Below are 14,770 nucleotides of genomic sequence, written 5' to 3' on the forward strand. Positions count from 1 at the left end.
GAGGGAGGGAGAGTGACAGAGAAAGAAAGAGGGACGGACAAAGAAAGACTGAGAGAGGGTGACAAAGAGGGAGAAAGAGAGTAGGGAAAGAGAGAGAAAGAAAGAGAGTGTGTGGGAGGAAGGGAGAAAGAGAGACAGAAAAAGAAAAAGGGAAGGAGGCAGGCAGAGAGGGGCGGGGGGAGAGACACACACAGACAGACCAGGAGAGAGGCGAAGACCAAGAAAGAGAAACAGAGCAGGAAAGAGAGGCAGAGAGAGACCGACCAACAGAGGGAGGGAAACAGAAAGGGGGGAAGTGCGAGGGGGATAGAGAGACAGGTGAAGAGACAGTGACAGCAAATGAAACGGAGGCGGGGGGAGGCACAAATAAACCTGCCAACGCAACGGCCTCACAGATACAGAGAACAGACTTTTACTTGCAAAGGGGGAGGGGAGGAGGGAAGAGACCGACAGGGAGATCCGGGTTAGTAGATGCAAAGTCTGATATTTACAACGAATAGGAATGTCCCTGGCGGTCCAGTTTAAGAATCTGCCTTCCAAAGCAGGCAATGCAGGTTAGATCCCTGGTTGGGGAACTAACATCGCATGTGACACAGAGCAACTAAACCAGCTGGTAACGACTAGAGAACCTGCTGAGCCCCAACAGCCCCAACTACTAAGTCCATACGCTCTAGAGCCCATGCTCTGCAACAAGACCAAGAGCTGCAACTAGAGAAACCCCACATACTGCAGTGAAGACCCAGTTTGGGCAAAAAAGGATGGATGAGCAACAGAGTCCTAATGTACAGTGCAGGGAACTAGATCCAATCTCCTGGGATAACTATAACGGAAAACAACATTAAAAAGAATGTGTATATATGTATAACTGAGTTACCTTACTGTACAGAAGAACTACACAAAAGAGGTCTTAATGACCCAGATAACCACAATGGTGTAGTCACTCACCTAGAGCCAGACATCCTGGAATGTGAAGTCAAGTGGGCCTTAGGAAGCATCACTACGAACAAAGCTAGTGGAGGTGATGGAATTCCAGTTGAGCTATTTCAAATCCTAAAAGGTAATGCTGTGAAAGTGCTGCACTCAATATGCCAGCAAATGTGGAAAACTCAGCAGTGGCCACAGGACTGGAAAAGGTCAGTTTTCATTCCAACCCCAAAGAAAGGCAATGCCAAAGACTGCTCAAACTACCGCACAATTGCATTCATCTCACAAGCTAATAAAGTAATGCTCCAAATTCTCCAAGCCAGGCTTCAACAGTATGTGAACAGTGAATTTCCAGATGTTCAAGCTGGTTTTAGAAAAGGCAGAGGAACCAGAGATCAAATTGCCAACATTTGCTGGATCATCGAAAAAGCAAGAGAGTTCCAGAAAAACATCTATTCCTGCTTTACTGACTATGCCAAAGTCTTTGACTGTGTGGATCACAACAAACTGTGGAAAATTCTTCAAGAGATGAGACTAGCAGACCACCTTACCTGCCTCCTGAGAAATCTGTATGGAGGTCAGGAAGCAACAGTTAGAACTGGACATGGAACAACAGACTGGTTCAAAACGGGGAAAAGAGGACGTCAAGGCAGTATATCGTCACCCTGTTTATTTAACTTATATGCAGACTACATCATGCGAAATGCTGGGCTGGATGAAGTACAAGCTGGAATCAAGATTGCTGGAGGAAATATCAATAACCTCAGATATGCAGATGACACCACCCTTACGGCAGAAAGTGAAGAGGAACTAAAGAACCTCTTGATGAGGAGATGAGAGACGAGCGTGAAAAAGCTGGCTTAAAATTAAACATTCAAAAAATGAAGATTATGGCATCTGGTTTCATCACTTCATGACAAATAGATAAGGAAACAATGGAAACAGTGACACATTTTATTTTCTTGGACTCCAGTATCACTGTGGACGGTGACTGCAGCCATGAAATTAAAAGACACTTGCTCCTTGGAAGGAAAGCTATGACCAACCGAGACAGCATATTAAAAAGCAGAGACATCACTTTGCCGACAAAGGTCTGTACAGTCAAAGCTATGGCTTTTCCAACAGTCATGTAGGAATGTGAGAGTTGGACCATAAAAAAGGCTGAGTGCTGAACAATTGATGTTTTTGAACTGTGGTGCTGGAGAAGACTCTTGAGCGAGCCCCACGGACTGCAAGGAGATCAAACCAGTCAATCCTAAAGGAAATCAACCCTGAATATTCACTAGAAGGACTGATGCTGAAGCTCCAATACTTTGGCCACCTGACGCGAACAGACAACTCATTGGAAAAGACTCTGATGCTGGGAAGGATTGAAGGCAGGAGGAGAAGGGGACGACAGAGGATGAGAAGGTTGGATGGCATCACCAACATAATGGACATGGGTTTGGGTGGACTCCGGGAGTTGGTGATGGACAGGGAGGCCTGGCGTGCTACAGTCTATGAAGTCGTAAAGAGTCGGACACAACTGAGCAACTAAATAACAACAAGGCTCTCCCATCAGGAAGTTCACACAAGCCTTTTAGCCTCCTCCATCAGAGGGCAGAAAGAAGAAGCAAGAAGAACCATAGTCCCATGGCAACTAAAACAAAAACTGCATTACAGAAAAGTTAATCAGCATGAAAAAGCAGAAATCTATGTCCCAGATGAAGGGACAAGACAAAACCCCAGAAAAACAACTAAATGAAGTGGAGATAGGCAACCTTCTAGAGAAAGAATGGAGGCAAAGAATGAGAAGATGCAAGAAATGTTTACCGAAGACCTAGATCTAAAGAACACACACACACAGATGAATAATATACTAGAAGGAATCAATAGCAGAATAACTGAGGCAGAACAGATAAATGACCTGGAGAGAATAGTGGAAATCACTGCCACAGAACAGAATATTGAAAAAAAGAAAGAAAATGAAGGAAGACAGCCCACGAGACCTCTGGGACAACATTAAATGCACATACATTCACATTATAAGGGTCCCAGAAGGAGAAGCAAGAAAGGACCTGAGAAATTATCTGAAGAGATAATAGCTGAAAATTTCCCTAACATGGGAAAGGAAATAGTCAAGCAAGTCCAGGAAGCACCGAGTTCCAGGCAGGAGGAACCCAAGGAGGAACACACCGAGGCACACAGTAATCAAACTGACAACAATTAAAGACAGAGATAAAATACTGAAAGCAACAAGGGGAAAATGACAAATAACAAACATACAAGGGAACTCCCATCAGGCTATCAGCTGATTTCTCAACAGAAACTCTACAAGCCAGAAGGGAATGGCATGATATATTTAAAGTGATGAAACGGAAGCACCTACAACCAAGAATGCTCTACCCAGCAAGACTCTCCTTCAGATTTGATGGAGAAATCAAAAGCTTTCCCAACAAACAAAAGAGAACTCAGCACCACCAAACCAGCTTTACAACAAAAAAACCAAGGCAGGACACCAAGAGAAGGAAAAGACTTACCCACAGAAAATAAACCCAAAACAATTAAGAAAATGATAATAGGATCATATATATTGATAATCACCTTAAAGGCAAATGGATTAAACGTACCAACCAAAAGACAGCAGATGAAAACATGTGCATGTATGAACTTCCACTTACTAAACCAGTCTGCTTGACCCCCCAAATTGTAATTATTTTATATTGTTAGGTTAATCATGTTCCCATTATGGCTTGAAATTGTAATTATCTTTTATTTTTTGTCTGGCTATTGATTCTGCAAGCTGATAAACATCTTTCACTAATGTGATTATGTAAGTATTAATCACTTAATACCATTATCATAATTGGTCAACAAAAATAATAGAATTCTGTATCGCCAAAACTGCCATTCAATAGAAAAACCTGTAATCACTTTTTAAAATCCAAATACATATCAGAATTATTTCCGAATTTTTTGAAAAATACAAATGCCCAGGTACTGCTTTTTTTCACCAGAGCTCCAGATACGTTTCTAATGAGCAGCCATGTTGAAATTTCAACAACTGGACTATACAAGGCTCTTTTACTTTTAACTACTTTGTTTCACTTTTTCTATTTCATATTCAGTGCCCTCATTTCATTTAGTTTACGTTTTCCAATTTCTCCATCTTTTTTTTTTTTCATGTTCTTTCTCAAACCTTTATCAGTTCAGTTCAGTAGCTCAGTCGTGTATGACTCTTTGCAACCCCATGGACAGCCACACACCTGGCCTTCCTGTCCATCACCAACTCCCGGAGTTTACCCAAACTCAAGTCCATTGAGTTGGTGATGCCATCCAACCATCTCATCCTCTGTCGTCCCCTTCTCCTCCTGCTTTCAATCTTTCCCAGCATCAGAGTTTTTTCAAATGAGTCAGTTCTTTGCAACAGGTGGCCAAAGTATTGGAGTTACAGCTTCAACATCAGTCCTTCCAATGAACACTCAGGACTGATCCCCTTTAGGATGGACTGGCTGGATCTCCTTGCAGTCCAAGGGACTCTCAAAAGTCTTCTCCAACATCACAGTTCAAAAGCATCAATTCTTCGGCGCTCAGCTTTCTTTATAGTCCAACTCTCACATCCATACATGACTACTGGAAAAACCATGGCCTTGACTAGACGGACCTTTGTTGGCAAAGTAACGTCTAAACCTTTATCAAGGGTAGTGGAAAAGCTCTTTTACGGGAATGTAAACTGATACAGCCACTGTGGACAACAGTCTGAAGGTTCTTTAAAAAACTAAAAGCAGAACTACCATATGAGTCAGTAATCCCACTCCTGGGCATATACCCTGAGAAAACCATTAATTCAAAATGACACATGTACCCCAATATTCACTGCAGCACTGTTTACAGTAGCCAAGACAGGGAAGCAATCCGAATGACCATCAACAGAGGAATGGATAAAGAAGATATGATACCTATACACGATGGAGTATTACTCAGCCATTAAAAAGAATGAAATAATTGCATTTGCAGCAATATGGATGGACCTAGAGATTGTCATACTGAGTGAAATAAGTCAGACAAAGAGAAATGTCATATGACATTCCTTATATGCAGTATCTAAAAAGAAATGATACAAATGAACTTATCTGAAAAACAGAAAACAGACTCATGGACTTGGAGAATTTGGAGAATTGCCAGAGGGGAAAGGATAGTTACAGAGTTTGGGATAAACATGTAAACACTGCTAAATTTAAAATGGATAAGCAGCCAAGTCCTACTGTATAGCACAGGGAACTCAAGTTATGTGGCAGCCTGGATCAGAGGGGAATTTGGGCAAGAATGGATACATGTGAATGTATGGCTGAGTCCCTTTGCTGTCTACCTGAAACTATCACAGTGATAATCAGCTAAACTCCAAAATAAATTATAAAGTTTAATAATAAAAAAGGAATGAAATTAGGGAAAAAAAGCTCTTCTATACATATATATAAAGAATACATATATTTTAGAAATTATTTAGAATTTAGACTATGTATTTTTGCCCAAGTAAAAAATTTACAACATTTTGATTCCACTTGTTTAACTTAGTATGAATAGAATGCTAGATTTCTATTGAAAAAAACAGATATGAACAAGCAACAATGGTTTACTGTATAGCATAGGAAACTATAGTCAGTATTTTGCAATAACCTGTAATGATAATTTCAAAAACAGTATATCTGTATATGTATAACTGAGTCACACAAAAAAAGAACTCTACTTTTTCAAATTTAGTAATGTTTATCTTTTTGCCAGTTTCTTTAAATGTCCTATGGACATCTAATAACAATGTATGAGATACAAAATTTTAAATGTATTCATGTAGGATATAAGATTAACATAAATTCATAAAAATACAAATCTTTATAGTTTAATTATTGATGACATTATTCAAGATACTGTTACTTTTCCTACGTTTAATAAAATATTCTCACAAAAATGTTAATGTTTCACTATGATTATATATATATTTTTTTCCCTTATAGTTCTTCTGATTTTTGCTTTATGTATCTTTGTTTCTTCATTGTCAGGTGTCTAATGGGTTAAGATGTCAATCTTGTTTGTGAACTGTACCTGTTATCATTAAAAATATTCATCTTTGTCTCATTTCAAAATATATAAATTAAAAAAAAGAAGAATGGAACAATCATTTTTAAATCACAGATTGTACAAAACAGGCAATGGACTAAACTCACCTTGATATGCTGACCCCTAGTATAGGATAACATTTGTGAAAAGCAAAATTTAGGGATTAGAACTGTGAAACAGACCAGAGCCCATTTCACCTGTTTGTTTATTCAAAGGAAGAACTAGTTCTATGGAACTTCCGTGAACAGATTTTTAACACAATCTTGCTTACTACTAGCCCACAGCTGAGCACATGTAGAAGGCCCAGAATGTCTTCTCCAACAGCCTCTTCCCTACCTTACACCGCCAACAGCTCCCGGCACGTCCCTTAAATCATCACAAGGTGCCTGCCAGGAAAGGAAACAGTCAGCCCCCACCTGCTCAGCCATGTCCTGGCAATCGCCAGGTACCAGCCCTGAGCCCTCCCTCATGGCCCTGCAGGAAGCTCCTCGCTGTCCCCACTCCACCTGGGGATGGATCCTGCAGCCCCGAGAGACAGTCACCCAGTTATCCTGCCAATGGACAGCAGGGCTGAGGTTCACACCTGTGTCTGACTCCAGTCCATGCTTCCAACCTCTGGGCCAGAGGCTCTCACCCTCTGCAGCTCAGCTTGTGTCTCTGGGTCTGGCACTTGAACATTCCCTGTGCCATACCAGAGAGTCTATGTGGGCTGTATACCAGTTTGGTATTGGGCCAGAAGAGGACATGGTGAGCAGAGGCTGTGTAGGGCCTGGCAAGGCCTCCCAGTGGTCTCTGGGCAGCAGAGAAGACCTAGGGCTCAGGAGCCTCCTACTGTGACCCCGGGGAGGGTGAAGGGAGAGTGTTGGGGAGCGCCAGGACAGAGCAGAACGCTGCTCACTGCCCCAGTGCCACAGGGCACGACTGTGTTGGTGAACAAAGACAGGGCTGGGCAGGCTCAGACACCAAGCACACTCCCCACACACACAGCAAACGAGCCCCTCGCACACCTGCCATCCTCTTTCTTCCCGAGACACAGGAATTAGCTCAGGGACCCTCAGCAGCAGCCACAGAAGACGTAACAAAGTCACAACGTATCCCAGAATACCAAGCTGACGTGTAGAAATGGGCAAAATGGCCCAGAGGTGCCAGACAGCAGGGGAGAAACTTGTTGATGGGTTTGAAACACAAACAAGCCCCCCCAGGACCTTTTGAACTGCTTGCCTCAGGAAGTCTGTTCACAGGCACTAAGGGTTACCTGGCTTTGCCCCTCAGGACTCAGTGAGAGAAAACTGCCTATCCCCATCAGCCCAGAGAGACAGACAGACACACACACAGAAGCTAACTGAACAGACCCTTAACCACACAGCAGAGCGCACCAGGCACTGGCCACATCTGCCACGACTCCAGCCAGGCCACCTCCTACTTGCAGACAGCCGGAGGCAGAAGAGCGGGCCACAGGGCCACCAACCCCAGGGAGGAGGAGGAAGATGTTACCTGCCCCGCAGGGATGGACTCCAGGGAATCAGAGCATCCTCCCGCAATGGACCGGTCCTCAGGAGTCAGACTGTCGGTGGATGAGAGGCTGCTGGCCAGGGCCTCCTCTTGCACGAACATGATTCCTGGAGAGACCAGGGGCAGGCGGGTGGGGCAGGCGGGGCAGGAGAGCAGCCATTCAACAAATGGGGCTGTGCCCTTGGGCTACAGCATGGCTGGGGGCTAATCAGACCCCCAAATCCAGGCAAGTGGATTACAGAAGAAAATGTTAAAACCGAAACCTTAGAATAACTAGAAGAACGAATGACTGCTTATCCAATCTCAGGAAGGGAGAGAATTTCTGAGCCTGAATCCAAAGGAAGAAACTGAGGTGTGACTACATAAAAACTAAACTTCTGTTAAGGAAAAAAAAAAAAAAACTTGAATGAAATGAGAAAAAAGTGTTCACAGTATTTGTCAAAGGCTTGTATCTTTTAATCTATAAAATGCTCTTACAGATAACAAAAAATGGGGGAAAGAAATCCCATTAGGAGGGTGCAAAGAACGAACAGACATTCCACAAAAGAACAGCCAATGGGCGTGACACAAGACCAAGCTCACCATCCCGAACCATTCAAGAAGGGCGAGTTTTGCCTCTCACTTCAGCAAAGGTCAGGCTGTGTGGCCTAACTGGGCAGAGGCAGGCACTGCGGGGCAAGCTGCCCCGCCCCTTTAGAGAGCAGTTTGGCAAAATGTCCAAGAGTCTTACACGTGTTTGCTCCTACAGCCTCTTCCTGGGGACAGAACTGAAGCCTCTCCACCCCGCCACCCAACAGCCCTGGGAAGCTTTGCAGATCCAGGAGCCCCAGATCTCTTATCAGAAGGCTGGGCCTGCTTGCTGGCTCGGGTTTCCTCCGGGGCTGGCAAGGACAACCCAGGCCCAGCTCCCCACAGGACACATCCCACGGACCCTCCCCAAGGCCACCGCCCATGGACAGCACGCTCTGACTCATTCAGGCTGTTTTTAAAGCCTGCTGAGGTTGTTGTATGAATTCAGCTCATCTGGGTCCATTATTTCACTCCAAACATTTTCTAGACTGGTTGAGGGTAAAATGTTTTTTAACTTTCTCCTAAATGCAGCTGGTTGGATGAATGCTGGGCGTCAACCCCTAATTCCACCGAAATCTCGAGGAGGCCTGGGCTTGCCTCCATAGCCTGGCTTTACCAACAGTCACCACGGCCCAACAAAATGACTCAAGAGAGCTCTCAGAGCCCCAGACCCTTGTCCAGCTCAGCTGCGGCCTGGGGTCAGGACAACTCACACAGCCCAGGTCCTCTACTCATGGGCAAATCCAGATACCCCCCCAGAGCGAAGCAGCAGGGGCTGTGCACAGGCAGGAAGGGCGGCAGGCACACAGCCAGGCATGAAGCATGCTATTCTCTCCCGGAACCCACCCCCTCCTCCCTCTCTCGTGCTCAGATCCCACCATCCTTTGAGAGTCACCTCACATACACCTCCAGAGCAAAACCACCTCTGCTCTAAATAGATCTCTCTTTCACAAATGCCCCAAATCATTCTGCCCCGTCCTCCCTTGGGGGTACAGCTCAGCTTCCCAAGAGGCTCCAAATTTCTCTGGGAACTGTCCTGGTCATCTGGAAACCCTCCAACACACACACAGGCAGGAAGCCCTTACTGACCGCTTCTGATGGACCAGCAGCAGTGCCAAGTGCATCCCCAGCGTCAGCTCATGCACGCCTCCCATGATTTACCACAGCTCATCAAATCTAAGATGCGTAGATGCGGCGCCATCTTGGTCTTAGCAGGTGTCCGCGGAAGGTGTTCCCACAACTCCATCACGAATACCAGCTGGCTGACAGCAACTATGAGACGCCACTGACTGAAAGATGCATCTCAACTTCAGAGTCACAAGGTGGAAATGTGTGCATCTTAGAATCGATGAAGTAGGGTAGAGAAAACAGAGCTTCTGGAGGCGACAAGTTGCTTGAGGGACCACAGCCAGGGACGCTGGGATGTAAACTCAGGGGACCCAGGCCAGGCGCCTGCTCTCCTAACCACATCTCTAGAGCCTCCTCTTAGCCCCTGGACCTGGCCTGGCTGGAGAATCACCTCCGACACTTCCCACGTCAGTCCCTGTGGCCACAACCCTCCACGGCTCCAACAAGCTGGGCTAGCAGGCCCTGAGGTGACCAGAGGCCTGGTGTTTCATGGACAGTGTCCCCTCCTGACAGGCCTCCAGGGGTTGGGGGGGGGGACAGCTTATTCACAAGTATGCCCACTTCTACAAAAAGGGCTAGGAGCAAAGCTGCTCTCTGCAGGAAGAAGTCCTTGCCCACACAGGCAAGGTCCAGTAGCACATGGTTGACCACAAATTTCTGTGGATTCCTCCACATTAGCAATAAAAGGCAGCATTTTCCTGTCACTACCCTCCCAAACCCTGTTTGGAGCTGAGGAAATGTGAATAGGGACAGTCTTTCTGCTTCCTTCCTGGACTGTGGTCTGTACAAACAAGTGGTCAGAAAGGGCCACTCAGGGGACGGGACAGGGGACATTAGAATGCCTAGACAGGGCCCAACTTTTGTTGTTTCTCACCAAAAGGAAAGAGATGTGCACACAGAGACATCCACTGCAGTTTTATTTATAAGAGGATCTGGAGACAGCGTCTAAACGTCCAGTAGAAGGACTGGGAAGGGAAGGGAGAAGACTCCAGTGAGCCACTGCCTGGTGTGTCCCCAGGAGTGGGGGCAGTGAAGAAGGGGACTGAGCCTGGCTCTGGCTGCCGCAGAGCCTTCGCCGCCAAAGGGGGGCCGCCCACAACTGCAGCTGGGGGTGGGCAGACACCTCCCTCGCCACCCACAGCTCACTCGCTTGCTCACACTCACTGATTCCTTGCCTGAACAAAGGCAGACTGAGAACTGGCGGGCCCCCAGCCTGGCGGACCAGCCGCACCTCCCGGTCCCCAGAGCCTAGCCACGCAGACGCCCTGCAGGCCCCAGGGCTGTGCCGGGCCGCGTGCGGCGGGGAGGGGGCCTGAGGAGGGCTCTGGCCCCTCGACAGGAGACAGGTCAGGGAAGCATCTTCAAAGTGATACAGGCCCCCTCCCCTATTACATAAAAAAAGAAATAGAAAACCAGAATTTCTCAATCAAGAATGTTACAAAAACAAACAGATGACGACTCCGGCACCGACGTGCCCCATCCGCTCTCTGGCTCACGTCCACGCTGTGACCTTGGTGAGCTGCCCTGCACAGGCTCTCTGACTTCACCCAGCATTCTTCACATCCCACCTTCCCCTCTCGGCGGTAATGGCTGCAGGGTACTCCGGACCACGGCTTAACCTCCCTCTCACTCTCTCACGCCCGTCGTGGCCCACATTTTGCTGGCATAAACAGCGCTGCAAGGAGCATTTCACTTCCCCCTTCCCTGTTATCTTATCCCGCTAAGATAAAATCCCCACCAGCGGGGTTACCAAGTCAAGGGGTGGGAACGTTTCTCTGGCTCTTGAAACATGGGGTCAAACTGTTTTCCCAAGACCTCACACCAAGTTCTCCAACTCCAGGAGCCCGGGCGGGCGGCGTTCTTTCCTGTGTGTCCCGAGCCTCGGCTCCACTCGGGACGGCACACCCTCCCCTCTTCCGTGGGGGCCGGGCCAGCAGACACTCATGGGACCTGCTTCACTCACTCATCTCCGAGGATGCCTGGGTTCAGAGGTGAAAGCCCTTTGAAAATGCTAAGACAGTGGGTGGGTGAAAGGGATTGGTCTTCCATGGGTCCACCAACAGCCCATCTCGGCCCCACCAACACAGCGATCGGGGCTGGGTCACACCACCAGGGCCACGGCGATGAGGCACACTCCCCACACAGGGACGGGGGGTGGCGGGGGGGGCACCTGACTTAGGGAAGTAACCAGGAGGCCTGGCTTCTCATTAACAGGCAGCCAGCCTGCCCACACTGCCTGCAGGCGCGTGGGGTCCTTATGGGCCAGCAGCCCCGAGCCTGTTCAAAGAGCACACCCCGCAGTACCCTAGAGGAACTGGATGTGGGTGTCAGAGCAATAGGGAGTCTTCACTGAGCAAACTGAGAAATCAAGCCAGGCACCCCCGGGCCACGCGCCTCCCCAGGAGGGGCTGGTGTGCAGACAGCACCGTACCCTCCCTGCATCCGAACCCGCTCCCCCAACCCCAGCCCAGCTGGGGGCCCAGGCAGGGCCTGTGCGGCTCTGCAAGCACACACACACACACACGCACACGCACGCACGCACGCACGCACACGGTTACCTTGGTTGGAGAGGATGGGCTGGGGCAGGGAGGCAGAGGTGGGAGCCGCGGTGGGTGGGGAGCTGCTGGGTCTGACACAGGGGGCAGCAGAGAGCCAAGAATCCTCATTGACCTGAGGGGGAGTGCTGAGTCAGCCGGGCAGAGGGGAAAGATCCGAGAGAACTGAACTGGACAGAGCCACAGACGTGAGGAGCTTATGGTGCTCACAAACAAACATGGGCGGCAGGGAGGATCTCGACTAACCCTCAGCAACCCCACGAGGCAGGTCCGATGGCCACCCCCATCTCATGGATGAGAATGGACAGGGACGTACAGAGGGCAGGGTGGTGCAGCCAGGACTCCACTCCTTCACCACCACTCCTCCCACCTCCCACACCCAGACCCACCTTCTTCTCAAAGTTGCTTAATTTGGACTTGACCTCTTTGGCTTTCTGAATCGCTTTTAGCACTTCCACTGTGTCCAACTCTTTCTCTGTGGTCACTGTGTTGTCCAGGCAGACCTACGGTGTTCAGAAAATGGCCATCAGCACAGGGGCTGAGAAGCCTGGATGGAGCAGAATGGCGGGGTCCTCCCGAGGTGTGGGGCAGGCCCCATGAGGACACACAGGCTGCGGAAGCTCCGCCTGCCAATAGTGAGATCTTTGCCACCCACGGAAGTGACCTGGGAGCTCCCTGGAGCGACCCAGAGGGGCCTTGCACTGCCTAGCCTGGCTCCGGGAGTTCCTCTCAGAGAAGGGAAGACAGGGCGCAGGGTTCACTGAGAAGGCCTCTGGGGTGGCTGGGAGTAGGGGAAGGTGGTGCCTTGAACTAAGCCTCCAATCATGACGAAATTCGTTATCTGCAAAGAGAGCCTCCTGAGCTGAGGAACTGGGAGAGCCAAGGCATGGGAAGCAGGCAGGAAGGCAGGGACCCCACATGCAAGTGCAGGAAAGAGCTATGGGCCGGCAGGCAGTGGGGAACAGCAGAGTGGTCAAATGAGGGAAGGTCCCCAGGGCCTGAGGGCCAGGGAGGGGAGGAGGTGATGTCTTGTGAATGTTGTCTTGGTGACAGTGTGTAGAAAGGGGCACCTGGGGCCGAAAAGAGATGGTGGGGTGGGGGGGATGATGCAAACAGACGTCCAGATATCTTCTGGCCTGGGATTTGGGGAGAGTGGGAGGCTGGCATGCTTGAAGCAAGGAGACAGGTGAACCGTGGAACCTGTGGGGCGGGCAGGTGACCACCCAGCAGGCAGCAGATACTGGGCTGGGTGACACTGGCCAAGATGGGCAAACACTTCCGGTTTATGATGAGATTTTATGGCCAGAAGTTGTCCAGGAAATGAGATACTTAGAATTAAGTATCTTATTCTTGACTCTTGCCTACAATAAACATTGTTATTTGTTGTTTAGTCGATAAATTCTGTCTGATTCTGCAACGTCATGGGCTAGAGCCCGCCAGCTCATAATCTGTCCATGGGATTATCCCAGGCAAGAACACTGGAGCGGCCTGCCACTTTCTCCCCCTGGGGATCTTCCCAACTCAGGGATGGAATCCACATCTCCAGCACTGGCAGGCGGGTTCTTTACCGCAGAGCCACCAGGGAAGCCCAGAGTAAATGTTACTTTTTAACAAGTAGAAGACAGTCCCTCCAAACTCAGGCTGTGCCTGTTGGATCCTGGAGAGCCCCCAGGCCTGATGCTCTGACAGAGGCGACATGAGGTCAACCTACGGAGAAAGCGTGGCAGCCTGTGGCCCCTAAGAGGAGAGGAGCAAGGGAGCCTTTTCCTGTGGAGACAGTGGACTTCCCTGATCTGAAAGGCCGCTCAGGGTCAGGATGGCCTTCTGAAGCAGGCAGGTGTACATGAGCAGATGTCACCTGCAGCTGAGTCTCCCCAAGCAGCTTACCTCTGAGGCCCGCTCTCCGAACTGAGCCAGCACCTTGGTCCGATAGTCAGGGATGATACTCAGGGGGTTGTTCAGCAGAGCCACGTGCTCCAGACATGGGAGGCTGCCAATGCTTCTGACCTCTTCCATCTGAAAAGCATCCCCCGAGTCCCTTCGCTAACAACTCAGCAGCGTGACAACACGAGCGACAGCCAACAAAAGCCCCTTGTTCTCAGTGAAGTGACCAACGTCAAGGCACAGCCACCCCAGAACCCCGTGTCCCTTCTGGGGCGCTGCTCACCTGTTCGATCCTGTTGTCACTGAGATCCAGGTTGACCAGGGAGTAGAGCTTGTGCAGGCCACTCAGATTCCTCAGGAGGTTGCCCGCCAGGTTCAGGGTCTTGATGTTCCCCAGTTTGGTGTGAACCCCTTCCAAGGAGGAGAGCTTGTTGTAGGACAGGTCCACGTGCACAAGGTTGTACAGGTGCTGTGGCGGCATTGACAACAGGGTCAAGCGGTTAAGGTCAAGGGTCCAAAGAACGGGCCTTCCAACCCAAAACGACAGAGCAGGCTGGCTCTGTTCCCTCTGACATTTTTTCAAAAGGGAAACTCTTCTTCCCTGCATAGGTTTACAGGGCCAACACGGCCCACAAGGTAGGAGTAGAGGCAGGGTTTGAAAACAAGGCAGTCCGTCTTCACAATGGAGGCATCATCTTTATCACGTCCAGTGTATATTTATACTTTGGGAACTAGAGCAACAAGTGCTCTTTGCATTGTTGCAACCAAAAGGGAATGGCAGCAGGCTCTGCCTTTACAAACCTCTGGTACACATCCAGCACCCTTCAAGTGCCCACGAGAGAAATCCCAAGACTCCCAAAGCCATATCAGCCTCCTGGATCTCGGGAGAACGGGACCTTGTGAGAAGCTCGCAGACAGTAAAGCTCTCCAAAGACACTAATTACCTGCAGATTGTTCATGACGAGCACTCCATTGTGACTCAGGTCCAGGAACTCAATCTTTGGAATCAGTTTCTTGTGAAAAAAAAGACAACACCTGACGTTACCCTAGGAGACTGGACCCTTTCCCGCACCTACACAGGAGGGACAGATGCTTCTGCTTGA

At 49.0% G+C, this 14,770-nt stretch overlaps 1 protein-coding gene across 4 annotated transcripts in view; it reads right to left on the bottom strand.

The window, feature by feature from the left end:
- NISCH (nischarin) overlaps positions 1-14,770 on the bottom strand; it is a 65,883-nt gene that overhangs the window by 33,255 nt on the left and 17,858 nt on the right. For 2 of the 4 annotated variants that reach the window (XM_081525145.1, XM_081525143.1), the window contains exons 9-15: positions 14,612-14,680; positions 13,951-14,136; positions 13,671-13,799; positions 12,173-12,286; positions 11,787-11,898; positions 7,513-7,637; positions 6,355-6,404 (exon numbers count right to left, since the gene is read on the bottom strand). In XM_081525145.1, coding sequence (XP_081381271.1) covers positions 6,355-6,404; positions 7,513-7,637; positions 11,787-11,898; positions 12,173-12,286; positions 13,671-13,799; positions 13,951-14,136; positions 14,612-14,680 — 785 coding nt within the window. Of the gene's footprint in view, positions 1-6,354; positions 6,405-7,512; positions 7,638-10,128; positions 11,208-11,786; positions 11,899-12,172; positions 12,287-13,670; positions 13,800-13,950; positions 14,137-14,611; positions 14,681-14,770 lie in introns of those variants that run through there. The other 2 variants (XM_081525144.1, XM_081525146.1) reach the window with 2 other exon arrangements.

The sequence above is a fragment of the Giraffa tippelskirchi genome, chromosome 9 (genome assembly GCF_054371585.1).
Source record: "Giraffa tippelskirchi isolate mGirTip1 chromosome 9, T2T-mGirTip1v1.2.pri, whole genome shotgun sequence".
NCBI lineage: Eukaryota > Metazoa > Chordata > Mammalia > Artiodactyla > Giraffidae > Giraffa > Giraffa tippelskirchi.